At 34.5% G+C, this 16,107-nt stretch overlaps 1 protein-coding gene across 1 annotated transcript in view; it reads left to right on the top strand.

The window, feature by feature from the left end:
• Window positions 1–16,107, top strand: part of ITGBL1 (integrin subunit beta like 1) — a 278,369-nt gene that overhangs the window by 108,032 nt on the left and 154,230 nt on the right. Inside the window, exon 3 of the mRNA XM_037065790.1 lies at window positions 12,493–12,639. Within this exon, the coding sequence (XP_036921685.1) occupies window positions 12,493–12,639 (147 nt within the window). The remainder of the gene's footprint in view (window positions 1–12,492; window positions 12,640–16,107) is intronic.

Below are 16,107 nucleotides of genomic sequence, written 5' to 3'. Positions count from 1 at the left end.
CACATCAAGTATAATTTTTAATTCTCAGATTGACACAGATTATTTCATGACATCCTGAATTATGTGTTCGGAATTGTATCCTCACATGTTGGTGGGAATGTGTTTAGCATAGTTTTGGAAACAAATCTGTCTGTATCTACTAAAATTTTAATGATATATATGCATACCATATCAATAAACTCCACATAATAATATTTTCTTAAATTATTCACATTTGTGCACAAAGATACATATGCAAGGAAGAATACTTATGAGCACACTGTTTGTAGTGGTAAATAATTAAAATTAGTTAAGCATACATCAATAAAAATGGCTAAATTATTGTGGTTATACATCAATACAATGGGAAATCATACATATAGAAAGATTAAAGTAGATCTCTATGAGCTAAGATATTGATATGCAGAAGTGTTAGGATATAATTCTCTGTAGGTCTCTTGTTCAACATAGGCACTGACACTTTTCATTCCAGAATGTGTTTTCATAGATGTTTATAAAGAGAGTAGTCTTGGAAGATGGACCTGCTGTCTCTCTCTGGAACAAAGGACAGTTTGTTTATAAAAGAGAAAAATAAAATAATGCCTCCTCTGGGACATGGTTAGGCATGTTTTACTGCTTATTTTTCGAGTCAGGATCCCTGTCCTAGGGTTTCCTCTCTGGTAACACAACCCACTGCATGTGTGAGCATCACCTGACCCTCTATTGTCCTTTGGGAACTGAGCCTTAAATAACCGCTTCAAACTGACTCTGACCCAAGAGCCTAATGTCTTAGTCCAGAAGCCATGGAACTGTGGCAGGTTAATTTATTAGTTTCAAATAAGGGGAAATCTTATCTCAGCCTCCTTCACAGTTCTTGACAAAATTTCTCCAGGGTATATTTTAGTGAAAAATAATTAAGTCTTGGAATGATGTATATGATATTGCTAATTTTAAGACAATTGATAAGGGTGTGTATGTGGCAGATTCAACTTTACATTATCTTGAAACTTGGATATTTGAATATGCAAAGGAAATTTTGCTTTTAATTCCCTTTTTATTTTCTCAGATGCTTCTTGAGAGTTTTCTTTTTTACCCAACTGCTCCCTAAATGCCAGGAGGAAAAACAAAATGAAACATAAAACATAACTTAGTTCAAGCCTGCTTAGAACCTAGTATAATTCAGTAAAGTAAAGATTATCTTTGTTTTAATTAACACTGTTCAGAATAAATTCTCCAGTCTTTTCTATTCTTATTTGCCTTATCTTTTCTAATATGGATTTTTTAAATCCTCACCTGGGGGTATGTTTATTGATTTTAGACAGAGAGAAAAGCTGGGGCATGGGGGGGAGTGGGGAGAGAGACAGAGGGAGAGAAACATTGGTAGGTTGCTTCTCCATAATCTAGGTATGTGTCCGAAATAAGAGTTGAACCTGCAACCTTTTGCTGTATGGGATGATGCTCTGACCAATTGATCCACCAAGGCAGGACAGTATGGATTTTATTGATGCTCTATTTTTAGTCATGATGGAGGAGGCCAAGGAGCCGGAGGAGGGTAAGAAGAACAGTGGAAGAAAAAGATATCAAAAGATAGAGAAGTGAACAAAAAGGTTAGGACTTAAATGTCAATTGAATTAAACAATAAAATGCATGTTAGTCTTCTTAGTGAGAAACACATCAATAGGATGATGGGATTAAAATCTAGTTGTAGAGAAAAGGTCAGACTGGGAATGAAAACTCTCTTTTTGAATATTTGAAAAATTAAGAGAGGACTGACTTGGAATAGAGACTAATAATAGACACATGTGTTTAATAGAGAAAGTACTGATTATATTTTGTAAAGACCAGGAAACAGTTGTTTAATTTTAGGGTGTAAGAAGGTGCTTATAATGAGGCTTAGGATGAAATAGAGGAGAGGAAGAAAAGCCCTAAAAGAACCAGATGGAAAAGAAGTCAAGGCTCCTTCAAATAAATGAACCATAAAAAGTACATTTTATAAAATAAAAAATATATAAATCACTTGAAGTGTTAAATTATTATTTAATTTAATATTATTAATTAATTAATTAATATTTATTATTAATAAATTATTATTTAACCACTTCAATCTATATAAATATTTATTTAAATAATTTATTTGTATAATTTATATAATATAGTTATATACATAATTTATTTAAATTATTTAAACTCTTCAATATGAATACATTATATATTCATGTAATCTAAAATATATTTTATATATAAATAAAAATATATATATAATCACTTGAAGTGTTTAAATTATTATTCAGCCACAATTCATTCACTGAATTAGCTTGTTGGTTATTTTGCCGATTAGTTTTGTGAAATGTAGAGTCCTCCAAGAAAAGTTTTTTAAAAAATATTTTATTATATATTTATCTTCAAAGGGGAAAGGAAGGAGAGAGGAAGAAACATCAATGTATGGTTGCTTCTCGTTCATCCCCTGCAGGGAATTGGCCCCTGTGGGAAACTGGCCTGCAACCCAAGCATGTGCCCTGACTGGGAATCGAACCCTGATCGTCTGGTTAAGAAATGTTTTTATCCGTGTAAAAAACCAGGTCAGGGATTTTTCTGTGTAATATGGGAGAGGGAGAAACATAAGTCAGAATTCGCACTTAATATCTACTTTTTATTCTGCACTTAGGCTTAGTTACCATGAAAGATATTTTAGGGCCACCTGTTCTTCTAATACCTGCAATATAGATTGTAAGAGCTGACATTTTATTGATGCACAGTGTTTTAAGTGATTTATGGGCAAGAAATCTTTCTATTCTCATAGCAACCTTGTGAGATAGGTGTTATTATTTTATCCACAATTTACAGATGAAGCAGAGATAATAAGAGGTGTTATGGATTAAATTGTGTTCTCCAAAAAGATATGTTAAAAAAATCTTAATCCCCAGTAACTCGGAACATGACCATGTTTGTAAATAAGCTCATTGAAGATGTAATGAGTGAAGATGGGGTTAGAGAGAGCAGGGTGGCCCCTAATTCAATATGACTGTTATCTTTATAAATAAAGGAAAAGAAACACAGAGACACACAAAGATACATGAAAGGAGAAGGCCATATGAAAACAAAGGCAGAGACTGGAGTCACATAGCAGCAAGGTAAGGATCTCCAAGAATAGCTGGCTCCCCTTAAAAGCTAGGACAAGGCAAGGAACAATCTGTTTAGAGTCTCAAGCAGCCACGTGGCTGCTTGACAGCTGACACTCATATTTAGAACTTCTAGCCTACAAAATTGTAAGAGAATTAGTTTCTGTTGTTCACGGTCACCAGTTTGTGGTACTTTGTTATGGCAGTCCTAGGAAATGAATTCATATTTGCCTAAGGTTAACCAGCTAGCAAGTTGTAGAAGCTAGGCCTTCTCTCTTTGGAGCCTGCACACTGAGGGCCTGCATGATTCTGCCTCAGGAAGGAGACAATTGTCTTTGTTTTGATGCACAGTTCTTTAATGCTGTGAGAAATAAGAACATATACAGAGTTTGTTCTATGAACAATCAGTAGAACTTAAAATAAAAAAGGTTAACATCAACAGATGAAGCATTAATATTAATCAAATATACAGATATGAAAAGTTCTGGGAAAAGATCTCAGCATTCAGAGGGATGCTAAGTACCATCTTATTTGGTGCTTTCACTTTTGGGAACCATATTTTTAAAATATATTTTATTGATTATGCTATTACAGTTGTCCCATTTCCCCCCTTCATTCCCTTCCACCCTGCACACACCCTCCCACCCACATTCCCCTGCTTTAGTTCATGTCCCTGTGTCATAAGTTCTTTAGCTTCTACATTTCCCATACTATTCTTGCTCTTCCCCTGTCTGTTTTCTACCTACTGTCTATGCTACTTTTTCTCTGTACCTTTCCCCCCCTCCTCCTCCCACGCACTTGTTGCTAACCCTCCATGTGATCTCCATTTCTGTGTTTGGGAAGAAAACTGGGACTCAAATTAATGAAGTGGACCAGAAGGAACAAAGAAACATCAAACAGAAAAGAATGAAGAAACAAGAATTCAAAAAAATGAAGAGAGGTTGAGGAACCTCCAGGACATCTTTAAACATTCCAACATCTGAATTATTGGGAACCATATTAAAAGACAAAGTTCAGAATCTTGCTAAGTCTCATATATGCAAATACTTATATATATGAACACATGTACATATTAACTCACACATATATATATATTTTTTTTTTCACAATTATATTACTTGGCGCACATATTCACCTATAGTGTGGAATGAATTAATGGTAAGGGTGGAGCTTCATTGTTTCATTTTTTCCAATTTTTTGTTTATTTATTTTGTTATTTAGATTCCATGTATAAGTGATATTATATGGCATTTGCCTTTATCTGTCTGGCTTATTTCACTTGGCATAATATCTGCTAGGTCTGTCCATGCTGTCACAAATGGTAAGGCATATTTATTTTTCCCATTAAAATTGAGGAGATTTCACTAGTCTAAGATTTTCTGTCCTGGTTCCAGTTTGATTCCAGTTTGATTAAGCTTGTTTCAATTTACTAAAAAATATCATTAAAGGACATTAAGTTTTAAGGTTTGAGTAACTTCTGTCAGTTGATTTATTTGATACACTCCTAAATCAATAACCACAATAGGACAAAAGGCCAGGGCAGAAACTAAAGGTAATGAGAGCTCTTTATACAATTTTTCAATGTAGAAAAAAGTGAAAGAATCTCTGTAAAGCTGTTTGATCTATAAACTCTTAATAATGAAAGCTAGAAGGAGAAAAAGAAAATTGAGCAATTCTGGAATCTAGTCAAGTGTTCTTTTCTCACTTTTCCTTCTCAAGACATGCAAAATGCAGCTTAAACTCTCAGTATCATGGATTTTCAGATAAGGAATGGAGCACCAGCTTCTTGGGAAATGTGGATGAAAACAGGGTGGGGGAGAAAGATCTACTAATACTCACTTAACCTGATATATAATTACATATTTGACTTTATAAAATTTACTATTTAAGATATAGCCAAAATGTATATCTTGTTTGCCACAATTTATAATTTGTCCCTCATTCTCAGGTTACCAGTATTCTAATTTTAAATTCCTTAATTTTAGCAGCATTCATGACAGACTCATGTTAAAAATATGCATATCAAGATAATCTACAATATTTAATGCATGCTTTTGAAAACAAATAATATTTTCACTGTTCATGATAGTTTTCCATTGCAAACAAGATTTGGCAATAATTAATGTCTACTGCCATTATCTTGTGTTGATATGTTGAATGTCTCATTTGAAGAAACCACTTTGCTTTGTTATGAGACAAAAAAATAATTGAGTTATAATATGGAATTTTCAAGATGAAAGGAATCTTGAGGTTAGTCTAACTCTTACTTTTGCAGATGAACACAATGAAGTTTAGATTCTTGAATTATTTTATCTGCCAGTTTTAGCATTCTTTAATTTTGAATATTAAAGTCTGATAATTTTACTGTTAGAGTTATTTCTCCAAGTATGATGAATAATTCAACTCTGTGCATATGAGTCCCAAAAGGGAACAGCAAAAACTAAAGCAGTGCTTTCAAGCCACCAGTCCATAGCTTTTACTGTCACCACCAGTCCTAGAACAAAGGAGGCATCTCAAGTCTATTGTACTGCAACTTTTAAACAGATAATGTAGGCTGTAATGGTGAAAACATAGCTTTTTAGTTTACAAACTATGTGACTGTGAGCAAGCTAATTATACTTCAGTCCTCTTATTTGTAAAGCCAAGAAACAAAATCTATCTCATTGGCTCCTTACGGAAATTAAATAGTGTCCAGGCAGAAAGAGAGTCCAGACCTTTTAACTTCTAGGGCAAAGGTCTCTTGTGCACAGCATCCTTCCATTGTTCATGTAATGTTCTCAGAAATGGGAAGCAGAAATATCTACTTTGTTTATTGTTATCCTGAGAAGCAAACTAGGGACTGGTGACCCATTTTGAAAATGACTAAGTTTCTACCATAAAACATAGTAATTGTAATATTATGTAAGAGATGGTTTCAAAATCTTTTCGCAGAATTCTAGATGTGGCATAGTTTGTTCTTTTGCTTCTTGTACCGAGAAAAGGCAGGGGAATCCCTAATAACTGAGAACGAATAGTAAAAAAATTGACAGTGTCTGTTACTAAGTGAGCATATTTGAATCTATTGGAAAATAGTACACAATGCAGGTCTTGGGAATATATATATTTGATCTAGCAAATTGATTTGCAGAGCCAACTCGGTACTCAAATTTCAGGGTTACCCTGAGGCTTCTAGTGGTATACCTAGCTAATTTGAAAGCCCAAATCACTTTTAAAAAATTCATCCTCTTCTATATGATAAAATTGTTAGTAATAATGAATAATATCTATTAATCAGGATTTTTTCTGTTTTATTAAGAGATATAATTGACAAACAGTTTTACAAAAGTTTAGAGTTTGATTAATTGACTCACATAAATTGTGAAATGATTTCCACAATCAGTTGAGTTAATATCCATCATGTCATGTAGATACAAAGAAAAAAGAACAAAATATTTCTGATGATGAGAACCATTAGGGTTTACTCTCTTAACAGCATTCAATATACCATATAGCAGTGTTTACTATAGATATCACCCTGTAATCCTTAGTATTTATTTATCTTATAATTGAATATTGGTACCTTTTGACCCCATTCACTCATTTAACCCACCTCTCTACCTCTGGTAACCAAAGATCTGATCTCTTTTTCTGTGTGTTTGTTGTTGTTTGTTTGTTTTTCAGCTTTCACACTAAGTGATATAATACAATATTTGTCTTTCTCTGCCTAACTTACCTCATTTACCATAATGCTCTCAAGCTCTCTCCATGTTGGCCCAATTGGTAGGATTTTCTTCTTTCTCGTGGCTAAATAATATTCAAAACTTCTTTAGCTGTTCATCCTATGCTTTACCTAATGTTCTATCTGTCTATCTATCTATCTATCTATCTATCTATTTATTTATCATTTATCTATCTATTGTTTATCTATCTATCATCTATCTGTCTACTTTTGATCTTTTTTAAAGTTCAAAAGGACTTGAAGACAAAGACATATAGCTAATTCAATAGACACATTTGTTTTGGCAGTATATTTTCATCCCAAATATTGTTGAATTAATAAAATATAAGGGCTGTCTCCTCTATATTTTTTCTTTTGGATATTTGCCAAAGAAAAGTATAACTACTTTTCATTGCTTTTTGGATATGACTGATTATTTATTTATTTTTGTAGTACTTTTATTGATTGTGCTATTACAGTTTTCCCAATTTTCCCCCCTTTATCTCCCCTCCACCCTACCCCCCAACCTTCCAGCATTCCCTGCCCTGCTTAGTTCATGCCCATGGGTTGTACATATAAGTTCTTTGAGTTCTCTGTTTCCTATACCACTTTTTGTCTCTCTCTGTCTATTTTATGCCTACTAATTATGCTTCCTCTTCCCTGTACCTTTCCCCCCCTATTCCTCCCTTCCCTCTCCCCACTGAAATCCCTCTGTGTGGTGTCCATTTTTCTATTCTGTTCCTGTTCTGGTTGTTTGCTTTGTTTTTGTTTTTATTGTTTTTATTTTCTTTTAGGATCATTTATTGATAGTTGTGAGTTTGTTGTCATTTTACTGTTCCTATTTTTTATCTTGTTTTACTTAGTTAAGTCCCTTAACATTTCATATAATAAGGGGTTGGTGATGATGAACTACTCTAACTTGACCTTATCTGGGAAGCACTTTATCTGCTCTTCCATTCTAAATGATAGCTTTGCTGGAGAGAGTAAGCTTGGATATAGGTCCTTGCCTTTGATGACTTCAAGTACTTTCCAGCCCCTTCTTGCCTGCAAGGCTTCTTTTGAGAAATCAGTTGACAGTCTTATGGGAACTCCTTTGTAGGTAACTCTCCTTTTCTCTTGCTTCTTTTAGGATTCTCTCTTTATCTTTAATCTTGGGTAATTTAATTATGATGTATCTTGGTGTGTTCCTTCTTGGGTCTAACTTTTTGGAGACATTTTGAGCTTCCTGGACTTCCTGGAAGTCTATTTCCTTTGCCATATTGGGGAAATTTTTCTTCATTATTTGTCCTTGCTGTTGTTTTTCTTTTTCTGACACCACTATGATTTGGACATTGGAATGTTTCAGGTTGTCCCAGAGGTTTGTAAGACTCTCTTCACTTTTTTGAATTCTCATTTCTTCATTTTGTTCCAGTTGGATGTTTTTTTTTTCCTTTTGTTTCAAATTATTGCTTTGAGTCCTGGTTTTCTTCCTGTCACTGTTGGTTTCCTGAATATTTTGCTTTATTTCACTTTAGGTATCCTTCATTTTTTTTTTTCATTTTTGACCAAGCTCAGTTAGTTCTGTGAGCATTTTGATTACCAGGGTTTTAAATTCTCCATCAGATAGGCTGCCTATTTCCTCAGTGCTTAGTTCTCTTTCTGAGGTTTTGTTCTGTTCTTTCATTTGGGCCATAGTTCTTTGTCTTGGTGCACCTGATAAGTTGTAAGGGGGTGGGGCCTTGGGTATTCACCTGGGCAGAGCAACCCTCTTTGTTGCCTTTTAGCACTGCCTGTGAGGGGGTGGCCAGAGAAGGAACAATGCAGCTCACCTACTCCTATCTAGCAAACTTTCCAACAGACTCTCTCATGTGAGACTGGGAGTTTCTCCCACCCTGGCAACCACCATAGTCCACAGTCAACTCTGAGTCTTAGTTTCACCTTCTGTCAGTGTCTCCGCTCCATGCCTCATGGCAGTTTTTCTGGGTTGGCCTGCATGGTCTGCCACCTTACTGGTCTGGTTGTTCTGGTTGATTTTTTTCATGAAGTTTGATTTTCTGGCACTTGCTTGTTTATTGATTTTAGCTTGGTTGTTACCTTATTTTGGTTGTGTGAGGAAGTGAAGGGTTTCTACCTGCCCCTCCATCTTGCCTGGAACTTATCCCAAAGTCCTGATTGGTCTCTTTAAAGTTCTTCAATACTGGTAGTCTTTTTTTCCATTTTAAAACAGCTTGTTGTCTTTTAAAAATAAAGAGCATCAGTTTTCCTTCATAATGCACTAATGTATTTTAATGAATTCATCACCTCTGCCTTTACATTACCCACCTAAAAGGAATTAAGAAATAATGGTGGCACTGCTACTGTTGCATTGTTTACTTAAAAATTTAAAATATATATATTTTTTGTTTGTTGGAATGCCTTGCCTTTATCAGTGGAGATCAAAGCCTTAGTTTACTGGGAACCACTAGAGAAAGCCAGCTGAGCCTTCAGGTTCTCACTTGAACAGGAGACTAAATTATTGAATTTTACTCTCCACTGTGATTTGTCTTCACTACACCACCAACAGCCCTGGAGATGATAGCCTTACATTTTTTCATCTTCACTGTTTTGGTGGGGAGTTATTTTGGCATTTCTCTAACATTCTTGTTCTGTGTGTTTGTTTTCTTTTGATTCTTTGGGAACTTATTCAAAGGGCAACAGATTCATCATCAAGCATGTTGAATGCTTTATTTTAAGATCACATTTTACAGTTTTGGAAATTGACTTGTTTGGAGAAGAATCAGAACTGGGATGGTCTAAACAACCAGGAATGGTGAATGCTTTGCTGGTGAGGATTTTATGTAGTCCTGGACAGTGGCCATCCTGTGCAATTAGAACCTTGTTCCGGGCCTCATGATTTAGGGGTTCTGCTCTAGCTCTTCTTGGCCACTCATTTCTAAGGCCAGGATGTGGTGGCATGTCTCAAAAGCCAAGGGGATGTGGACGCCTGAAACTCTGGTGCCTCCCACTTTGCTCTTCTAGACTGAGGCTCCTGGGACCTGGGACTTTTCACCCTCAAGGTCCCCAATTCTCTTTCAGAGTCTGCTGTGTGCTGTGTCTTTCCCCTGTACTCTGACAGTTCAATTGTCTTTAGGCTGAGTTGGTGGTTAAGGAGCAACTATTGCGGGGAGAACAGGGGAGGGGAGGGGCCTGCAGAGGGATCAAGTGTGTATTTAATTCTGGGTATCTGTAAGTTTTCAGGCCCCTCCCAGTGTTAGATAAAAATGAGGAGGAGGGGGTCTTGCTGCCAGCCCTAGCAAGTTTGTTTTCATATATAAGAGAGAAAATTGCCCCATCTTTTACTTGAATTTAAGTTAGGAAAAAAAACCCAGTTAGGATGTATTACTTGCAATTGTCGTGTGTTGAACTACGTCTCCCCCCAAGTATTTGAAGTTTTAATAGCTGGAGACTGTGAATGCAACATTTGAAAATAGGGTCCTTGAAGACGTAATTAAGTTGAGGTCATACTGGAGTAGGATGGGCTCTGAATCCAATGACTACAATTATACGTAGAAAAACACAAAGACGCAAACACACAGAGGAAAAAGCCATGTGAAGATAGAAACAGAGACTGGAGTTAAGCTGTCGGAAGCTAGTGAACCCTGATTTTATAGGAAAAGAACCAGTATCTAGGAGAAATATATGGTAGAGTTTATTCTAAGATCCTCCAGAAGAAACCAATTTGCTAACACCTTGATTTCAGTTTTCTGGGCTTGAGAACTGTGAGAGAGTAAATTTCTGTTGTTTTTAAGCTACCCAATTTGTGGTACTTTATATGGAAGCCTTTGAAAGCTAAAGTCAATAGATAAATTATTTTGACAAAAAGGTTGTTTTTTGAAGCTGTGTTATTGGCACTGTGATGGAGATTACCATGACAATGTAACAACCTTATCCTCTGAGGTCTGCAAAGCTTTTACTAACTGTGCATAAAGAGTAAAAATGGTCTGAAGATAATTTTATTTCTAAAAAAATGTGTATTTATTGCCAAATAAAGTGTCCCATCCAATATGAAACAAGCATTCACCATTCTTTTACTCAAGATTAAGCAATTTATTACTACCATATTCCTTTATGTTTTGAATCATTTTTATTACCTTTGTTGATATGGAACCTTTTTATGGGGGTGAATCATAAGAAATAGCTTATATTCAAATCATAAAAGTGAGGATTTCATGGGGTTCAACATAACACACTAATATTGCTAATGAGTTTTTATAGTTACCAAGACACTTCATTTACTAAAGAGCCTTAACTACTTCAAGAATTTGGCTGAATAGTTTTATAAATAGACTGGTTGGTTGGCAGGAAAGATCACTTATGTTTGTAAATGATTCCAAGTTGGCTGAGATAAACATTATTATGTAGGACCAGACAGGGATACACAATGTTGACAGAGTAATAGGCAATGGATGAAGTAAATTGCAATTAAGGGGGCATGAAAGGATTTGTTTGCAAAATAGCATAATTAATTTGAAAAAATGCAACAAGAATAGAAACATTTACATGGACTGGGTTGCACACTGAGGAGTTTTAAATTCATAGCCAATCACAGATGCAGGCTATGCTTAACATCCCTGAGAGGGATCCCTCTGAGCCATTCATTTTAACTGACCATCTGGACTTCATTGTGTGGATTTTGGCTGCCACATTGAATAAACTGTTGGCACCAGATCAAGGATTCCATTCTATTGTGGCCTATGAATTTGAGGCATTAAGCCATAATATTATTATCTTAGGTAATATAAAAATACTTTCCCTGCAATACATTTAGACTCTCCTCTCCTTTCAATGCCTGTTTAAAGGTCAGGGAAGTCCAAATACTCTCTCCCTTTTTATTTCTATAGGTCATAGTCTATATTGCTCAACACAACGCAAGGTATGACAGACAATCCTCTTTGTGTATCAGTCTCAACTTTGTAAATTCTACAAGGACAAATATCAAGGATTGTACATGTTTTGCACTTCAGTCAGACTAGTATATAATCAATGAAAACATTAGCGGGCTTCATCAAGTAGGATTTAATAAAGTTAATGATCACAATAATGAAAACAGCAAACTATTAATATGAGAGCATGAAAGCTTGAGAAATTTGCATGGTGGTAGGTGAATATTGGACTTATCCTTTTGATTCTTGGACCAAATTTCCTCATTGAGAAAAAAGATACATACTAAACTTTCAAGTCACTCTCTTCCAAGGTAGTATTTATATAACTATAAAATTTTACAAGTTAGATTCAAATAAATATGAGGCTAAAGTTTCATTTAGTGGAGATTCATGTAAAATTCCTTATGCAGAGTTTATAATTTTATGTGTTATAAAAGGTACTTACACAGAAATAATTTTTACTGGGCTTTTGTCTCTGCAATGTAGAGGCACTAGGTGGGTATTTTTCTTTCCTGTGCTAAATTTTCTGCTGTGGTTTATCACAATTTTTATATATCTATCCTAATGTCTCTATAAATTAATGTTTTAGTATAATTTATCAAAATTGATTATTTAAATGAAATTTACATACTCCTTTATACTGTGTATAATAATAGCATTACCCTTCAGTCACAGTAATATATATGTGTTTGAATTTATTATAGTTCAGTCTTGAACCAACATTACTCTTAAGACTTTTATTATGACAATTTTTAAAAACAATTTAGGTCTAAATGATATGATGTTAAATCCTCAGGCCATGGTAAGTGTGACTGTGGAAAGTGCAAATGTGACAGAGGATGGTCTGGGGAAGCTTGCCAGTACCCAACTAATTGTGAACTGACAAAGAAAAAAAGTAACCAGATGTGCAAGAATTCTCAAGATATCATCTGCTCTAATGCAGGTAAGAATTTTATCCTACAATGATTCTTAAGTGAAATAATCAAATTTTGTTTTTTAATGTAAATACGTGGACATTGAGAAATGTTGAAGCCTCCAAATAAGACTACTTTTGAGTAGTGAAATTAAGATAAATCAATAGAAAAATGTCATCTTGCTAAAGTGGGAAAGTTTGATAGTCTCCAGCTATTCCAAATGCCTCCTTGGAGTAGAATATTAACTGTAAACAACACCCTAAATAACATTTGGTGTAAATTATAAACCCTGATTTTAAATGCTGAATTAAATGTTTGAAAAATGATTTACATAAGTTGACTTAATTATTTTCTGTTACAGATCAAGTGTACTTCGAGTTTATACATTAGTATCAAATAGAACCAAACCTTTTAAATTAAATAGAAGTTTCAGATGCATGAGGTAAAATTCATTAAAGAATATAGTAATATAGTGACAGCAAGATTTGTTGTCTGACAAATATATTTTTATATCTCACATAAATCATTTAAAATATATTTTTAGGAATTTACAGAGAAGCTGCTAAAATTAATTGCCAAAACCCTATTAGTATTATGCTAAGTGAAATAAGCTAGGGTACCAAAGACAAATACCATATGATCTCAACTATAAGCGGAACCTAATGAACAAAACAATCAAGCAAAAAAGAACTAGACACTTGAAGATAAGGAACAAATCAACAATGACTAGATTGGAGGGAGTAGGAGGATAATGGGGGGAAGAAGGGAAAGTTATAGTCATGTATAAAAGACCATGTATAAAAGACCATGGACATGGACAATAGGGTGGGGATTGAGGGGAGAGCAGGGTGACTGTGGAGAGCAGGGGAGAGCAACAGAGGGTGGAAAAATTGGGACAAGTGTAACTGAACAACAAATAAATAAATAAATAAATAAATAAATAACAACTACCATTTTGATTTCAGTGATTTTCAGCCTGTATTGCTATAATTAAATAGTCTTTTAACATTTGGGCATATGGAGCCTCAAAGTCAGCTTTTCTTAACTTGGTTGAACTTGAGAATGCTCTTGTCTTAAATTAGAGGCTGTGACTCAGTTGTTTTACTGTGTAGTCTGGACTACAGTGGGATTTTAAAGCTCTTTGTGTAATTGTTATGTTGATCAAGGGGTGTGAGCCCTTGCTTTTCCTGCTATAGGCAATGATTTGACCACATGAATGAATATTTTCCCTACTGAAGGTTGTTTTGTTAATGGAGTCCTGCAATCAGAGGACTCTTTTGTTTTGCTAGTGGGAATTGGGACCATACCCAACGCAGGGTGTGAGTGGACCAACTGGGAACCTTGACAAATGGTCTCAGCAGTCAGGTCACTTTCTGTGTTTACTGATATTCTTTCTTTCAGCAATTCAGTCCTTTCTGTGAGTAGGATTTTTTACTTCCAGTTCATAACACCTATCCCTCCAAATGTGCATGCACCCACACATTCCTTCCCCCAACATTCTCTTTTGTTTTGAAAATTTCCTGTGTTTCCAAACTTTGTTAAATAAATAATAAAATTTAAATTTTGTTTGTTTTTGTTCTTTATTTTTGGATTTTTTCTTTTTCTTTTTTTATAAAGACTGTACTTTTTATTTTAAAAATTATTTGTTTTTAGACAGGGAAAGAGAGGGAGAGAAATACTGATGTGTGAGGGAAACACTGATTGGTTGCATCTTGCAGGGCCCCAACTGGGAACTTGACCCAGTTCCTGGAACTGGGAACCAAGCATGTACTCTGATTGGAAATTGAACCAGCAATCTTGAGCTTTATAGGACAAAGCCCAACCCACTGAGCCATATCAGTTAGGGCTTTTTTTTAAATTTGTTTATTTATTTCCAAATTAAATTCATGGTGTTTTTTTAAAATAATACGATAATAACAAATTGGGTTAGTTTAGGAATCCAAATATGTTTCAACATAAGAAATCTAAACATGTGATTCACTACCTTAGATACTTACAAGGAGAAAATTTATAAAATTCTTTTGATAGATAAAAATATTTGATAATGTTCAAAACATATTTCTTAGACATCTGTACCACTATATTTTAACACTATCGGTGTTACATCATAATAGTTTTATGTAATCTACCATTCATATTCCTGTTTTTTCAATTGATCCAACAATGTACTTTATATTTCCTACCCCAGGCTCCCACCTTGTATAAAATTCAGTCTAATGTTATAGAGACAGTGTTATGTTTAGCTGTCATCTCTCTTTAGCCTCCTTTAATTGGGACAATTGCCACAGATGGTGGCATTGTAGCATTGATGATTTTGAAGAAAATTGTCCCCAACTTTTAAAAAATAGAATTTAACTCATTTTGGCTTTGTGCGATGAATCCTCATGATTAGATTCATGTTACGCATTCTTAGCTGAAATACTAGACAGATGATTATGTGCTCTCAGGATGTGTCATCTGGAAGTACATGATATCTGTGTGCTGTCACTAGTGAGGTTAATTTTGATCACCTGGTCAAGATATTGTCTGATGTCCGAGCTCTGTAACTACTGATTGTACTGTTGTCAGAAATAAGCAGCCTGTGGAGAAACATGTTGAAGTCATAAGATATCCCAGTTCATAAAATATCCCAACTTACCATCCAGGGGTGACTTTCACCAGATCTGGTGTTGTTTACAATTATGAATGATAGATGATAATTTCCAAATTCCAATATTCTTTCCAATTGGTACTCAACATTCTACCACAAATGAGAATCTCCACTCTTTTAACAATTATTCATTTTTCTAGTCATTTATTATCAAACCAGGGTCACAATTTTTATAATTTCAATGGTTTATTATTCATTACTGTATGTAATTATTCTGGCGCTGAGATTATTCCAAATTTGACTACCAGAGCCTCTTCCAACTAGCTTCTTGGTCCTAGTGACATGTCTCAATTGTTTTGTTTTGTTTTAGCGTTTCTTTACTTTCAGAAATAATAAAATATTTCATAGTGACTTTGCTCCTGCCCTGCATTGGCTTAAGAATCAACCATTTTTCTAAGAATCCTGCTTTTTTTTTTAGTGGAAAATGGTACTAGAATAAAAATTATGAACACTAGCAATGCTTATAGGTACTGGAGTTGGCCTTTTCTGCCAACAGGCTAACTACTAAATGCATAAATTATTTATATCTGTGCATATCTATGCATATATATATAAATTCATGTGCAGTACATATATACATATGTATATACACACACAAATGAATATACATGCATGCATATATATATATATGCATGTACCAATACATACATATGAATATTTTAAAATCATGAATTTACATCAATATTTCCAACTCCAATCTATTCCCACATGGTTATTTCTTGTTTTTCCCCTTCCATATTTAGATGTCTCATCTTCCACAGTGAGAATTCTAGTTTGTCTTCAACATCAGCATATTTTTCCCTATATCTTGAAATTGATTTTTTAATTGCTTCATACATACCATTAT

Source organism: Sturnira hondurensis, unplaced genomic scaffold (assembly GCF_014824575.4).
Source record: "Sturnira hondurensis isolate 20B ecotype Veracruz unplaced genomic scaffold, ASM1482457v3 Scaffold0016184, whole genome shotgun sequence".
NCBI classification, from domain to species: domain Eukaryota; kingdom Metazoa; phylum Chordata; class Mammalia; order Chiroptera; family Phyllostomidae; genus Sturnira; species Sturnira hondurensis.
The sequence above is the reverse complement of the archived record's forward strand: the minus strand, read 5'-3'. Positions and strand labels throughout refer to the sequence as shown.